The following is a 16,120-nucleotide window of genomic DNA, read 5'->3' as shown; positions in this document are numbered from 1 at the left end:
TTCCACAGAACTTCATGGCTTTCGTGCAAATGAATAAATTTCATTGTTTTGTCCTCGGACCATTTTTTTTTCTGCCATTATAATATTACGTACGAATAAAAAATAAAATTGAACTTTAAATTTAATATTTTAAACAACAAAACATTTTAATAATACATTTAACTAATTGCTCAATTCACCGAATGAATACAAGTCATATTAAAATGTTCTCGCCGCGTACGATAATTTCGATACATGTCCGTGCCGGCACGGGTCGGACAACACGACTTGTACCAGCTTGTCACACGTACGTGTGGTGTGTTTATATTATCAAAGTAGAATCCGTGCCACTAATTCGTGGTTCACGGACGTGACTGCTTTGATAAGTGTAAACCGGCCTTCAGAGTCCATTTCGTGAAAAGTTATGCAGTTAATGAAATTGTTTTGTAACTCGCGGAGTGCAAACAAATGGTTTACGTTTCATGAACACGGAAAACTTTTCGCGAAACGAACAATTTCACCGAACGTACGTGACATACACATATGTTTAAATCGTACCGTGAACTACGTCAAAAGTCTTGGACACCGCGCTGGCCGTGACGAAACGCCTGGATCCCTTAGGCCCGATAATGACTATACGTGGCGTGAACGGAACGGCCGACGGTATTTGGCACTGCAGTATTTGCTCCAGGCATAAATCCGTAATCTCTTCTATCGATTTGCCGCGGACGAAAAGTTCCTACATAAATATTACAGCGATGTTCGACGACAGTAATAAATAATAACAATAATAATGATTCATCGACGAAACGGTAAACGAACAATCGTAACGCGAAGGCTGTGTAGCGCTATAGCGCAGATCGCGATATGTTCATGAAAAAGTACACAAGTCATCAAAAAACGACTAAGTCGAATAAATATAAATGTTTTTTTTTTTTTTTTTTTGACGCAAAGTTTTCACAACAACAGCCTTCGAATGAGTTAAAAATATATTGTACTAACTTTTAACGTAAATCGGAATTTCGTTTTGATTTCGTATTCCAAGTTCTTATACCGTCGCAGCACGTCGGTTTTTATCGAATCACCGTTGGAGGCTTTTGAAAACGTTTCGTTTTAGTCATTACATTATTATTGTTGTTATTAGTATATTATTGTGGATTATCGATGATTCGAATGTTAACGTGTAAGAGCGAACCAAACTAATCAAGCTATCGAGTTTGCCTCTCGAGTGTTGTTCGGCAATATTTCTGGGGAGATATATTTTATCTCGAATCATCGATGTTTAAATTATAAAAATCCATTGTCCCATAAACACGTATCGAAGGTTATATGTACTTGTCGTCTTATCCGCATCGTTCAACACTATTGTGTGAGTCGGAAGGATTCCCGAGCTTATCATTCTTTCCGCTTCCTCCGGGCTGTTGGGAATGTCTGCGAGTGGCATGTCACAAACGAACCGCACAGTCGTACCGTTACAACATCACTCATCCTCATTAGTTTATCGAAATATTATTATGTTACACTTTTACCTAACAGCAACCAGCCTTTCCTCGGAGCTCCTTTTGCTCTCATGTACTCCGTCAACAGCGTCATAAAGTCGTGCTGACAAGCGTCGTCGCCCTGTAAAATACGCGTTACGTCTGCACATATTTACTCAGCGGATTTCGTCAGTTCGAAAGATACCGTTTTCATAGAAGTATTACAACAACTCCCCAATCGCCGCAATTCGTTTCTTGTTATAACTTGATAAGTGTATTTTGTTGAAACGTTACTAACCCGTGTACGTATATTATTTACACAAAATTGTATTATTTACTCGCGGAACATTGTAAAATACTTTATCGTAAGCGCTCGTAGTTTCCGTTATTCATTTATTCGTTTGCTTATCCTTTACCGCGAGTACGGAAACGAGGTCAATTAATGTTATAGGGTTTTTTCTGATTTTTATTCGAACATCGGCAGACGACATATAATAATCCGGTACGACCGATCGGTATCGGGGGAAAAAAATAAAAAGTGCGTTGTTCGGTGTTCGTTCGATCGAAGTCGGTGCGCCGTAATTAACAATTAATCTACAATCGCACCCGTTGAGTTTTTACCTAATATCAGTATTTAATAACAAAGTTAAAAATATCAAATCAGTTGGTAATGGTTGAAAAAAAAATTACACCCTCTAACAATTTACGCCCGGAGATGAATCCCCGTCTTCCACCCCCAAGTTCCGCTCCCGGTTAAAACGAAACGTGCACCAGTAAAATCCGGTAAACCGAACGCTCGATTATGTTTTTCAATACCCCTTGAACGGCCGGTAATCGAAATGCGTCTACGGGTGCGATACCGAACTGGCGCGGGCAAAACGCGAGGGGCGCGCGCGTACTAACCCGTTTCCTGCGCCGTCTGTTGAGCACGTTCCGTCGATCGATGGTCACCGCTCCGGTGCTGTTGGCCACGCCGAGAGCGACGCGCTGCGCTTCGCCTGAAACGAAAACCGCTGTCGAGTCGACCGTGGCCACGGAACACACGTCCGCGAACGGATCCGTTTTTACCTGAACGACCGCATCGCGGCGGCGTAGCGACGAGCACGATTTTCGGTACGTCCGCGTGAAGTCCGCGTTCCAGGTACCACGCGATGAACAGCAACGGGTCCGACGGCTGGCGCAAGACGAGCGCCTGGACCAGGTTCTGCGACGGGGGTGGTAAAACGGACAATTTGTAATGCACGTGCGAGGGAGGGGGGTTAAGGGCTGAGCGACGGTTTCGCGCGTGACGAGATCGCGAGATCGGAAACGGTCGCAGGCGGTTCGGACGAGGACGTTACAAGCGGACCGAAGGAAACGAAGCGAACCCTGCGGCCGAACCGCCGCGTTCCGCACTACGTGAACCATGGACGTCACTAGAGTCGAAATGTTGGGGTACCAAAGTTTTTAGAAAGTGTAAAAATAATTTTTTATATGTTCAATACGATAACCGGCTTACTGGCTTAGCTGGTTAAATCTTGATACGACCTACAGTGTATACACTGTCTTATTGTCCGTATCGGACTTATCACAAAATATAATTAATTTGGATACAATCAATATTATATACATACATATATATATACAATACAATCAATCAATACAACAACAGATAGTCTATGGTTCGTACGCATTTGAGCAATAAACTTGAAATATATTTTTAAAATCTATGACTTTTTTTGATGTGGCAAAAAAATACCTTTGGTAACCCCCGACAATTCCTGCGGTAACAAAGATACCCCTCGATACCCCTTAGTGTGACGCCTAAGACGTAAACATTTACGTTGCTCGTCGACACGAATTCGTTCATGCGGCACTGAATAGCACACACGAATGTTTTCGCCGCACACAGTTATGGGGTTTTTGCGGCGCAACACAAATTTTCTGCGCTGCAACACCAATTCTGGTGTAGACGTATTTTCGTGTTGTTTGCGTTTTTTCGCTTCGAAAATAATCGTAAATAGTAATCGAACGATAAACCGATTGTATCTGATAAAAAAAAAAAAAATAAATAAAAGAAATTTGCTGCTCTCATTATTATACACCCATTCAATAAAAATAAAGGAGAAGAAAAACAAAAATCAGGAACGAAACATCTCTATCAAAGTTGAAACCGATATGATTATGGCGAATCGTCCGGGGACAAGCGAACGACCGTTTACTACGCGGACGGTGTACGCACAAGGTTTCCGTTCCGCAGGAGCGTACCCAGGAATTTTTTATTGAGGGGGGTCCGACATTTTTATTTTATCTGATAATGGGAAATTAAAATACACTGTATTCTAATATTTATTGTTAAGTCGTTGAGTATGTAGAAATTTCAATGGGGGGGGGGTCTGGATCCGAATCCCCCCCCCTATGGATACGCCCTTGCCGTTCCGTCTAGCGAAATCAAAGTCGCGCACCGATCGTAACTGGATACGTACTCTGAACATTTCGTACACTCTGTGTTTCTCCGCGTAACGTGTCTGCCCGGCTTTGAGCATCGCAAAAACGACGACGATCTTCTCGGACTTTTCGTTCGCGCGCAACTCGGCAACCCGTGACCCGGTTGTCGGTGGAAAAAATATAAAGAAAATTATAATGAAACGATATCGGTTCGAGATTTGGGTCGACGGACAGCACCTGGTTGTTGTTGTTTTTTTTTTTTTCAACGTCCGCGTTAACGAGTACGGTCGTAACGATGGCGATCGCGACTACGCCGCGGCGGTCCAAGGTCGGTGGGCAATAGGTACACGCGCGGACGTTACGACGAGTATATCAGGAGTAAAAGAAAGGCGCAAACACTGCGGCCCCGAACCATGGGGCGTGTTTAGACTTATTTCTAGGGGGGGGGGGGGGACTCAAATTTTTTCTTCAATTCAGGCTCAAAATGTACAAGTTAAATTTTTGGTAATATTTAAATCAGGGGAATCCTTTATAATATATGTTTTTTTTTTTTTTTTATTTTAATCTAATACCGGGTCCACTTAGAATCGACTTTGTGTAGTTTTTTTTTAACACCTGTCTGTGTTTTGAAAGTTCTGCTTGTGTTTTATTTGATTTTTATTTAAGTATGGACCCGACAAAAAGTCCAATTCAGTATTCACAGCAACGTGTAATTTGATTTCGTTATAATATGATCCACATTAAAAAAATTTGAAATGTGTATCTCACATATAATCAATTCCTTAAATACGGATTCAGTTTGGGGGGCTATCACCCCTTCTCCCTCCCTAAAATACGCCCATGCCCCGAACGGCTAATTCGAACGAACGTTTTGTTGCTCGACCCACGGTGTGGTCTCGCGTACGCAACATAACGCGACAACGTAACAACGCGGTTCATAGACGAGGCATACTCTGTTACTTGTACTCAGAGCCGCGTTTGCCGGCGAAGGGGGGGGGGGCAAAGGAATTGCCAAGGATCAACATGAAATAAAAAAAAATAATAAATGTTTTTTTAAACGACTGCGTAACTGTAATACACATATTATTTCGTTCGTGAACACCACGAAAAAACCGCAGTCCACCGCTGAATGCCGCAAGGCGATAAGAATTAAGAACTTGTACCGCAATCGTACAAACCAGCGGTTCCCAAACTTTTACGATCACGGAACTCTTAAGAAATTTTTTTTTTTTCGTGGAACCCTAACGTCTCTAACTCTTACTTAACACCAATTCTGAAATTATTTATTGAAAAACCTATACTCCACAAAATGTTTTAAACATAGTTCATGATTGTTATTTACTAAATTTACCGTTCTCAATATTCATATACACCATGCGGAACTCTTAATATTGTCCCACGGATCCCTTAGGTTTCGCGGAACACACTTTGGGAACCGCTGGTCCACAGGGCGCGCGGGGCTCGCGAGAACCGTCTCCGCAAACCGTCGTGCCGCGTAACGATTAACTACACCGTGCTCCCGTTTTCGTTTTTCAGCTTGGAACCGTTGAAGGGCTACCAGGGGGAAGACATAGAAATCCAATTACCCAGAAGCCTGACGATGCACTCGATCGATTGGCTGGCCGTGTGGTGCGTGCAGTACACGCACAATTTCGGACACGTTAACATCCCGGACGACTTGGACGTGCCGCCGGCTCTGGGCCAGACCAAGCTCACCGTGAGTAGTGATGTTGCGGGCGGCGGTCAATCGAAACCGAAAAAGAAACCACCCCCTCAATTTCAGTTTCCCTGGATGTTCGGCTTTCGATCGTATCCGTCCGTCGGCTTACCCCCTGCCGGTTCGGGCGACGACTAATCGCTGTCAAATTATTATTATTATTGTTTTCATTAGAATAGTACTGTTGTAACGCACGCAACACAATAATGCGACGTTACCCTTTCCCTTACATCTGTCCACGGCTCCTGTTCTGTTCTAAGATTCTTAGCGGGTTCGAACGAAGTTTCGCAAACCATTCGAAACGTTTATCGACGACGCGGAAAATCACTTGGTATTTGATTGCGCTTTTTACATTTTTATTTCGACAAAACATAAAACGGCTTCTTACGATTTTCTAATTTTCCATCTACGGTATTGTACTTCGAATATTCCGTATTGTCAAGACGTAATAAATATCTCGGAATTCTAAATTAAAAATAAGTTATGTCTTTGATTTTTTTTTTTTTTTCTAAACAGTTTTTCGTCTTGACCACCATTATTTTTCGTTGATAAAAAAACATAGTTTTTACTCACTAGAGTCTACTGACTTTCGTTAAAAATCATTATGCAGCGAGATGGTTTATCAATGCTTCTAAATCAAATCACTCATTCCACTTAACTCCTTCAACTCGCCATCAAATTATTTTTTATTTTACATATTAGTTTTGTTAATGTTTTTATTTTGTTTTTACGTTTTTATATATTTTTTGTTAATACATAACATTAGAGTATTATTATTGAACTTTTTTTTTTCTTTTTTTTTATAATCATACAACTCCAGAAGTTATCGAGCCGTTATTGTTTCTTTTTACAATAAGTTTAATGCTCTAAACGATTCATATAAAAATTCATAAATAAAAATAAAAGTATAGACGGTTTCAAATATATATAATAGTATGTATACCGTTTCAATTGACTTCTTATATTTTATTTTTATATAAATATATACCTTATACGTATTTCATTGAATAAAAGTAAACGCGCATAGTTGATGTTTAGATGTTTATTGATATTTTATACGAACTGATTTCTCAATAAATTACAGAAGTATTTTCATAAAAATGATTATAAGTGATTTTCATAATTTTAGTTGAAAAAAAATGATAAACTACCAACATGGCTATAATAATCTGTCCCTACATAAAGATTATCATACTGCCATTGGTAATTTATAATTATTATTTTTTAACTAAAATTATGAAAACAAATGTTTTTTTGTGCCGTATGAAATACTTCTGTAATTTCTTTAGAAATCAGTTCGTATAAAATATCTATAAATATCTTTGATTTATCTGCAACAGTCAACCGTTAAATCGATAAAAAAAATCACTACTCATTTGATATATACGTATATTATTATATTAGATATTCAAAATTGCGATAAGTGTTGGAGACAAAACATAATAATAATAATAATAATAATAATAATAATAATAATTAGCCGTATGCATACTGTTGAAGCGCTTTAAATCATTTTTATAAATTACGACAAACTAAAAATTTTAGTGCCGTCAGTTCGGTCACAATAATGTCGTCGAGTGCGATGCCGATAACTTTACGGAACGAATAAACTGCTTAGGCCGTATTATAGTATATTGCTAAAATTGATTACACCCTTCGTTAAAGTTAACACCGTGTGCGTGTGTGTATTTTTGTTATGCTGCAATTTGGATATAAAGCCGTCGTGGTGGTACAATCCGGTGAGTACATTTTTAATGATATTTTACTAATTTAAAATATCTACCATGTGTGATGTGGTTCGGTTAAAGTCGAGGCTTTGCAACCGAATTAATAGTACCAGGCCCTGTAGCATCCGACTAAACCTTTAAAAATATTAAATTGAAATCCCCGTACACGATCCGAATTAAATGCAATTGCCTTTGTGGACGTAATTCCTGTACTAGTCGTAATGGTATATCATAATTTATATGATAAAGCCGGTCCGACGACGAGTCGAATTAAAAAAAAAAAAAGTAATAATAATAATTATTATTATTACTTTTTTTTTTTAATTATAATTAAACATATGGTAAAGTTGGTCCCAGCACCGAGTATAATGAAAAAATTAAAAATGAACGATATCATATAACATTATTATAACAATAATAAATATAATACTATCATTACCGTACGGGGTTTGTTGTCTATAATATTTATAATGTACACTCCACGTTTCACGACCACAAATCGTTCGTTACCAGTTTATCATAAATTATTAAATATCGGTGGGCACCACATATCCCTAAACTAATAATCGTGACGGTTTCGCGTTACATAACTTTGAACCACCTGATCATAATTTACCATCTACACTAATTGTTCTAATGTCGACGGTCTTGTACGCCGAGAAACGTTCGGACGGGTACACAAACGACGTGTTAACGGTAATGTGAACTGTTCCGATACTTATTCCTGCGCGTTTTCCATCATCGTTAAAAATGACATTTTTATCGAGTTAAAAAAGTTCTTCGGCGATCGCTAAATGGAGGGGTTTTTTTTTTTTTTTTAACGTAGCAACGATTCAATTTTTCTGTTACTTTTATTTCAATATTAATAATTATTATTATTGATCGTCGAATGCGAATACATGCGTCCACACATGCTGTGTCAACGGGGCAACGGCCTATGCGACTGTACGCGCTGCCGTTCACAATAAATTAATATACATATTTGTTTCCCTCGTGATATGATATTGTAATTTTAAAACGGTGTTGTTATTTTTATTTATTTTCTTCTTACATTACAACCGCCTACCCCGGTATTAATAGCGAAACAGCAACGGTTATCCGAACACCTTAGTCTTTTTTATTTTAACACAGCAGCGCTCAGGCGCGAACTATGTTGTTTTAAGATGTCTGAAAATGATGTAATAACTTTAAACGCCCACGGTGCGGCTATTCAATCCACCGAGTGCCGTAACCATTTTACACGGTACCTACTTCTTGAAAATATAATCGACACGAATGAAAAAAATTTACTGTACGAATCGTAATCTAACAACTCTTAATACGCTACTTTTATAGACAAGTAGCACCACTTCAGACCCTGAAGGACATTGGGAGATGAGTAACTGTCGCGATCTGTTACCCGGGAAACTGCAAGTGCACTGGGAGGTACAAGGCGATTGGGTTCAAGTACAGCTGACCGGGAAAATACGTGAGGACCAATACATGGCGTTCGGTCTCAGTGGTAATCAAAAGAGGTGAGTAAGACGTAATAACGCTGCGCAGTTTAAAACAAATCGCGAGTTACACACGCACGCAACCGTCACACCGAGAAGTATGAAAAAAAAAAAAAAATTCGATATGAAGCAGTACAGGCAATAGGAAAATAATTGGGAAAATGTGAACAGTGCAAACGAATAATATTAATAGGTTATACATTCCAGTTGTTGTATTATATCAGCGGTATAAGCGAATTGAAAGTTATATAAAAAAATAAATTATATATTAGGTATATTTTAACTTCAAATCCTTCGAAATACCTTGACTGCATACCGCTACTTTATGCATGATTTCATTGAGATATAAGTACATTTCATACTCAAATATCACCTTTTTATCATCGAAATATTACTTATGCGATTCATATTAAATTCTTATTCGACATTTTATACGTTTATCGTGAATTGAATAAATATCGTAATACAAAGAACCTCAAGGCATTTATAGAAATAAAAATAAAAAAACAATGGATTCTATAATAACTGAAATGTTTTCCATCCTGATATTCTGTTTTGAATAATTGTTTGCGTACACAATCAAAATAAATAAAAAATACGACGAAACTCTTAGGTCGGGTGAGACTCTAAGATCAAGTGAGATACAGAGATGGATAAACGTTATTGATGTGTTTGTCTTTCAAACTTCAAAACGATATACCATTGCTCTTGAAAAAAAGGAATCTGAGCGACGAAAAAGATTGTGGGATCAGTTTGTATTTTTTAGAATGGTCGAAAAATCAGTAGAATCGGACTGCTTAATAAGATAGTTTGAAGTTTTATCGTTTTAACTTTTACGTAAAAAAAAAAAGGCGTTTAACATTTTTGAAAATTAAAAATTTGAAGTGTCTATAAACAATAATAGATATTTCGAAACTATAAGATGTCTTTAAATGCTAACACGAGTACTCAAAAAATGTAACGATTAATATTTTATAGTACACATGAAAAAAAAAAGTTTTTTAAATACTAAAGTAACTACGATATTACAGTTAAATGAGAACTCGGTGAATTATCCGGTTTCGTCAACATTTCATTTTCTAATGCTTATAAAAGATTTTTGCGACACTAGTAAATTTGTATTCGTTTACACCGAGAATCTCATAAACATTGTTGGGCCTATTCGGTCTTCAAGCCTTGAGTATAAAACATCGAAAACGCTATGGCTGTAAAAACGTATAGGACTCTCGTGATTTTCATCGTTTTGTCAAAACCGACATGACGATAGTCATCATCATAGTGATCACGTGCTAATGATTACACTTTTTGGTCGTAGTGTTAGCGGCATATCATTTTCGCTGTTGTTCAAACAAGGAAGTTGACTGATGGTAATCGTGTTCGCACGGAGTCGCTGAAAAATAACATTGTACTGTTTTATCTACTCCGACGGTATGTGTGCGTGTGCGCGCGCGCGCGTGTGTGTGTGTGGGGGGAGGAAATTTTGTTTTAAAAAAGGGCTGATGCGATATCGCTAACGAAACATTCTTTCGTATAGCACCACGGGCGCCCATAGGTAACTTTTTAGGGGGGCAGACCTAAACAAAAATTCTCGAATTTAAGCTAAACAAAAGTTTAATATTATTTCAACAAATCGTCTTGGATCGATATTTACAGTAGCGCGTTCGATGTACCGAACACGGACGATTATAAATATAATGACGATGTTTTGGAATAAATCGATGAATTCGTATTATTTTATACAACACACAGCAGCACGAAAAAAAAAAAGCGTTAAAAAAAAGCGTCCCCCCCCCACACACAACGGGAGCCCGTGTGTCGCGTGGGAATCCGAAGGATAGAACTCGAATTACCGTTTCGATTTGTAACATACCAGCGCCACAGCGATTATATATTAACGTGTTCTCGGGCAGCGTGACGATGCTGGGCGGCGACGTGGCGGTGACGTTCTACGACCGGGCGAGGAACTCGTTCCACGCGGAGGACTATTACATGTCGGCGACGACCGGTTGCGACGGCAAGAACGGCGTGTGCCCGGACGAGAGGTTGGGCGGCCGCAACGACGCGGTCCTGGTGACGGGGACCCGGCGCAACGGCGTCACGTGCGTGGTGTACCGGCGCCCGGTGCAGACCAACGAGGCCGTCAACGATCAGCCGGTGCCCGTGGACGTGGACGCGCTGGTCATAGCGGCCGTCGGTCCGCTGGCCGGTTCGGACCAGCCCGGCGCCCACGCCGTCCAGGACATGACCACAGGTTAGCTACCGTTCGCCGGACTGTTCCGAGACAACCAACCCACTTACCTACCCCCGATTTTTCAAACCCCCCCCCCCCACCCCCCCCCCCTATATATTTTTCGACATCGAAAACGGGTTCACCGCACACAGTACCGTGACCGTTAAACTACAGACGATGTGTGCTCGTTGTTCCTGCCGAATTACTGAAGTCTGAAGTCTGCGGTAAAGCACTAGAAAGCCTAGTAGTGTACACGATGAACTGCGTAATCCATGTAATAGAAAACGTGATCGGTGAAAAATCGTATTTTTTCAAAATACAATATTTATTTATTTTTTTTTTTTGAAAATAAAAGAAATACATTAATAGTTAAACGTTTAAATGCTGACCATTGGATGTCCATCAATGAGGAAGTTATACAGTTCAATATTATAAGTATGTATCAACTCCGACTAGTTTTTCACTGCAATATAAATTGTTTGAATTGTGCATACACATACAATAATGTTGAAAAAACAAAAATCATTAATAAACTGTATACTGACCGTTGTTAGGTTTACTAGATTTACTTATTAGATGTATGAATAATAATATTATTACACATTATGTAGTTGAAGGTTTTAATGATTAATAACAAAAAAAAAAAAAAACGCATTTGGTGGCAGAGGCTTATTCGGTGTCAAAAATAATAATATGAGATCCAATTAAATATACGTTGGATCTGACTGAGTTGCTCATTCTCACTAATAAATAATCATAATCATTTTTCCATTAATTTACCAGTTCACCGCTCACCAACATATAACAATAACATACACTCTGTGCTCGAGCATTGTGCCCCGAGCTCAAAACGAAAAAGTTTATAACGCATAATATTTTTATGCGATTTTCGTTACCGGTATTATTTAAGAATTTTAATGTCAAATATTATTTATCAATAAAATAAATCGACAGTACAAATTTGTATTCTCTCTTTTTCTTTTTTTTTTTTTTTTGATTTATCTAGATAAGTTCCGACACTGGTTACGGCTAAACTGTACGACTTACCGCGAGTTGTTTTGAACAACATTATGTTAAATTGTACTGGAAAAAATCGGAGCGGTTTGAAATGGTAGGATTCAGACTAAGTTTCTGAATCTATACTCTGAACGAGTAAAACTTTTAACAGGGACTACAACTGTGTGCAGTACGAAATGTTAAGTGTATAACACGAAATTAAAAAGTGTGTTGTAGTTCTATTCTTTATACTCGTATTATGGTATTTGTTTTTAACTTTACATTTTTTTTTTTTTTTATTCGATTATTTTACATATTTTGAAAATTCCCAGATGAACGAGTGTCATCAGCAAAATCGAAAATTTTAACTATTTTAACTGTGTTACTCATAACTGTTAACGTTTGAAAGGGGAGCATGACAAAACCCTTAAGTGTGCAGTACGAAAAAGTATATATTTTAGCCTCCGACTTTTAATAATTTAATTATTTATCAAAACATTAATCTATGGGGATGGAAAAAAAAAATGTATTTGCTGATCTCGTACTAAACGACGTGTAAAACATCGCGATAACGTGATAAATAAATTACTACTACTAACTGTGTCGGTTGTATTAAAAATATAAAATGAACCACGTTGACGTGATTTAGGATGACTCGGAGAAGCTTGTAGTTTTCCAGATACGTCATACATTTCCAAGTAGCTTAGTGGCATATTGATCTCGTTAACAGACCATGGTGTCCACCCGCATTATTGTTTATCCGAATGTTTCATATTGATTACATTTCGATCACAAATGACGGGCATCGCTCATTTGCGCTCAAATCAAAATCAAAAAAAATCAAATAAAATACCTGGTATGATTATAGTAAAGCATTATTAGTATTTTTCCTCGAATAATAATCAATCTTACGATTTAATTTCAACCATAGCCAATACAATGATTTGTTTTAAAAATAATCAGCCAAATATAAATAATAGAATACAAATCAATATTTTTTTTTAATATTTTTTTCTAATTAAATACGATTATTCGTACATATTCATGGCACGTGAATTTGTTATTTTTATAATTATGAAAATACCTTTATGATACGTTACACGCAGGAATTTAAAATACAGTGGTCGCCACTTATTAGACTCACGGTTAATTGACTCATTCGCTTATTAGACTCAAAACGACTGTTCCCGATTTGCATCTATACTAACACACAGCAAAAAATTCGTCTACTAGACTCACACACCGGTTAATGGAGTCATTTTAAATTAGATAAATAAATATAATATTGTACATACGTCCAATACGTACACTTGTACGTAATCATGCATATAAGTGATTATGAAGTTGACCGAGGAAGGTTAGGTTAGTTAAATCCAATCAAATTTGGATGGATTCTTATTGAAAATGTAACTATGTATGTAATTCGTTACTTTATTACATTATTTATAATCGAACAAAATATTTTCTATTTAATACTCATACTTTATTTTATTACAGCATAAAACAATGCTGAAATCTCAATAAATATTTTTTAAGTAAATAAGTATTTTTATTTTTTTTGTAGGGGGGGGTCATTCGTCTTATCGACTCATTCGGTTAATAGACTCGAATGACCAATAAGTGGCGACTACTGTATATGAATTAAACCAAGTCGGTAATGTGAAATGTTTACGTAAGTAAATTTGGAGCAAACAAGGTTGTCGGAAATAACATATCGTTCATTGTTTTGGCGCAAATGGGTCGTACCCAAAACGAATCATTTTTTTTTTTTTTTGCGCAAATGGGCTGTACCCAAAACGACAGTAAGATACAATCATTTGCTATAAGACCTGATTAGGAAATTCACATAAAGAAAAACGCGTGGACTTTGAATTCCGACTGATGATTTGCAACGTACTTCGTACGTATCGTTACACAACATTATACGCGTATACCTGCACATACTTTTACGGTACTGTAGCGATGTGCGTCTCGTGCGTTACCACGGTTCTTATCAATTGTTCTGTTTCAAGAAAATGTTCAGATTTTTCAAAGTTACGGTTACGTGATTCGGAGTTGTGCTGATAAAGCAGCTGGAAACAACACGATAATGGGTAACGCGTGAAGTGCTGCACACGATTGCGCACGTTTTGCATTTTTACCTACGGAAAACGTCGCACGATTGGGTTCCATGAAAATGTATTGATGTTGTCCTTTCGACACGGTTTCGGATACCTCAATAAAATCTGTTATTATGTTACAAATAAAAAATTATCAATTACATTTTTTTTTTTTTTCAATAATAATATTTTTTCTAACGTATACAATAAGAAAATACCATAACAGTAGTGTCAATGTTTACAATTTAAGACTATTGATTACAATTTTATATCAAAAAATCGTCCCGTTACTTTTAAAATATTCATGTACAGATATTGTGTTTGCTTCTAATGTTGTTCAAGCTTGAACTGAAAAAAAAAAAATTGTCATTTTGTTTTTTTCGAACTTTTTCTTTCACATTGAATATTTAGCAATATACTAGTATTAATAACTTGATGGACCGAAAGATGTCAAGTGTAATATAGTTGGTAATGATTCTGGTCCAGTGGTCGTTTTAGCTTCCTTTATAGGTTTATTGATCAATACAATTGGTGAAAAACTACATAAGGACATACATAATTGTCAAATATACGAGTATAATCAGAAAAATCAAAGTTATCGATAGAAACATTTTCTGTTAAACACGAAAATATGAGTACATCGCTGTATTTCTTATCGAAGAGCCGAAAACAATTTTGACCAGAGACCTATAGTATTTCTGTCTTCGAATTATATTCTTTTAAATAATTACTATTGCTCTGGATACTTTTAAGCCTACCTTGTCTAAATGAAATCCACATACCAAAACTTTTATTTTTGATGAACCTTCTTTAATGTAAATATTGAGTGCACTTTTTTTTTAAATTTAAATGAAAATTAGAATCAGCCAATGATATAAATAAATAAATAATAAATAAATAGTATACTTGAACACTTAAAACATTAAAAATTTGTAATTTAATAATTCTTTTTATACTTTAGTTGATTTTCATGTCATAAACCTGTATATTAAATTAATGTAAAAATATTGAAAAAATAAAAAAGTTGATAATAGTATTTTGGTGAAAATAATAATGTATCGTCAGCAAAAATTTGAGCTGCACGATTTACTACATCGGAAATAGTTGGGACAAGTAAATACAACTGCGTTTGAAACTTTTTCCGTGAGACAAAAATGTTCTCCCGAACAAGTCTTTAGAGTATCGCGCAAATTAAATAATTTAAATTTAGATTCTTTCAGCGACTTTGAAATAGTTATAAATTTTTTTTGTAAATAGAGAAATCTTGCATACTTTTCCTGCATAATTTAATAACGGAACGAACGGTATTTAAATCATTTTTAATGTTACGTAGTCGTACTTGACAAATTGTTTTATCCCGTTTTATAGGTATAAGTCGTATTCACATTTTATTTTTATTCGGGAACTTACTATTTGTCCACTGATAATATTTTCCGAAATTATATTACGATAATGATAATTAAGCGTGCCAAGAACTTTCGTCGCGTTATTATCAACATAATGTACACGTTATATTAAACACCCGGTTTTTAAATGGCTCAATGGATATCTCTTTTGGAAAGATCATAAGTTTTTATTCATACTACATATTGAATAAAAAAAATGTACGGAGGAAAATTTGAAGAGCGTTGTTCGAGCCGAGCGTGAATATTTTCAATTACTGTACTGGAAAAATCTTAAAATGACATATCTTTATTTTATGAAGCGCGATTGTTACAGCCACGTATAAGAACGTTCAACGACAGTTTACCCAATAAGAGTACAAAAATACGAGAAACAAACAATAGACATCTGAACTCCGTGCGGTCTTTAAAAAATATTGTAATATAAATTAATAAAAAATCGTATTTGCGAACTGCATTGTAATAATATTACGTTGTTTCTGTCTCTATGGATTCTCTAACTTCGTTGTTCGTATAGATTTCTCGACCGCGTGTAACACTTTGTGACGTCTTACGCCGAAACAAGTCATAT

At 36.7% G+C, this 16,120-nt stretch overlaps 1 protein-coding gene across 2 annotated transcripts in view; it reads left to right on the top strand.

Annotated features, from left to right (window-relative positions):
- The window catches only part of LOC112685858 (protein Skeletor, isoforms B/C-like), a 115,064-nt gene that overhangs the window by 78,557 nt on the left and 20,387 nt on the right, over nucleotides 1-16,120 (top strand). Inside the window, exons 7-10 of one of the 2 annotated variants that reach the window (XM_025557883.1) lie at nucleotides 5,421-5,601; nucleotides 7,320-7,340; nucleotides 8,664-8,842; nucleotides 10,732-11,072. In XM_025557883.1, the coding sequence (XP_025413668.1) occupies nucleotides 5,421-5,601; nucleotides 7,320-7,340; nucleotides 8,664-8,842; nucleotides 10,732-11,072 (722 nt within the window). The remainder of the gene's footprint in view (nucleotides 1-5,420; nucleotides 5,602-7,319; nucleotides 7,341-8,663; nucleotides 8,843-10,731; nucleotides 11,073-16,120) is intronic. The other variant, XM_025557885.1, reaches the window with a different exon arrangement.

The sequence above is a fragment of the Sipha flava genome, unplaced genomic scaffold, assembly GCF_003268045.1.
Source record: "Sipha flava isolate LNK unplaced genomic scaffold, YSA_version1 294_pilon_pilon, whole genome shotgun sequence".
Lineage (NCBI taxonomy): Eukaryota > Metazoa > Arthropoda > Insecta > Hemiptera > Aphididae > Sipha > Sipha flava.
The sequence above is the reverse complement of the archived record's forward strand: the minus strand, read 5'-3'. Positions and strand labels throughout refer to the sequence as shown.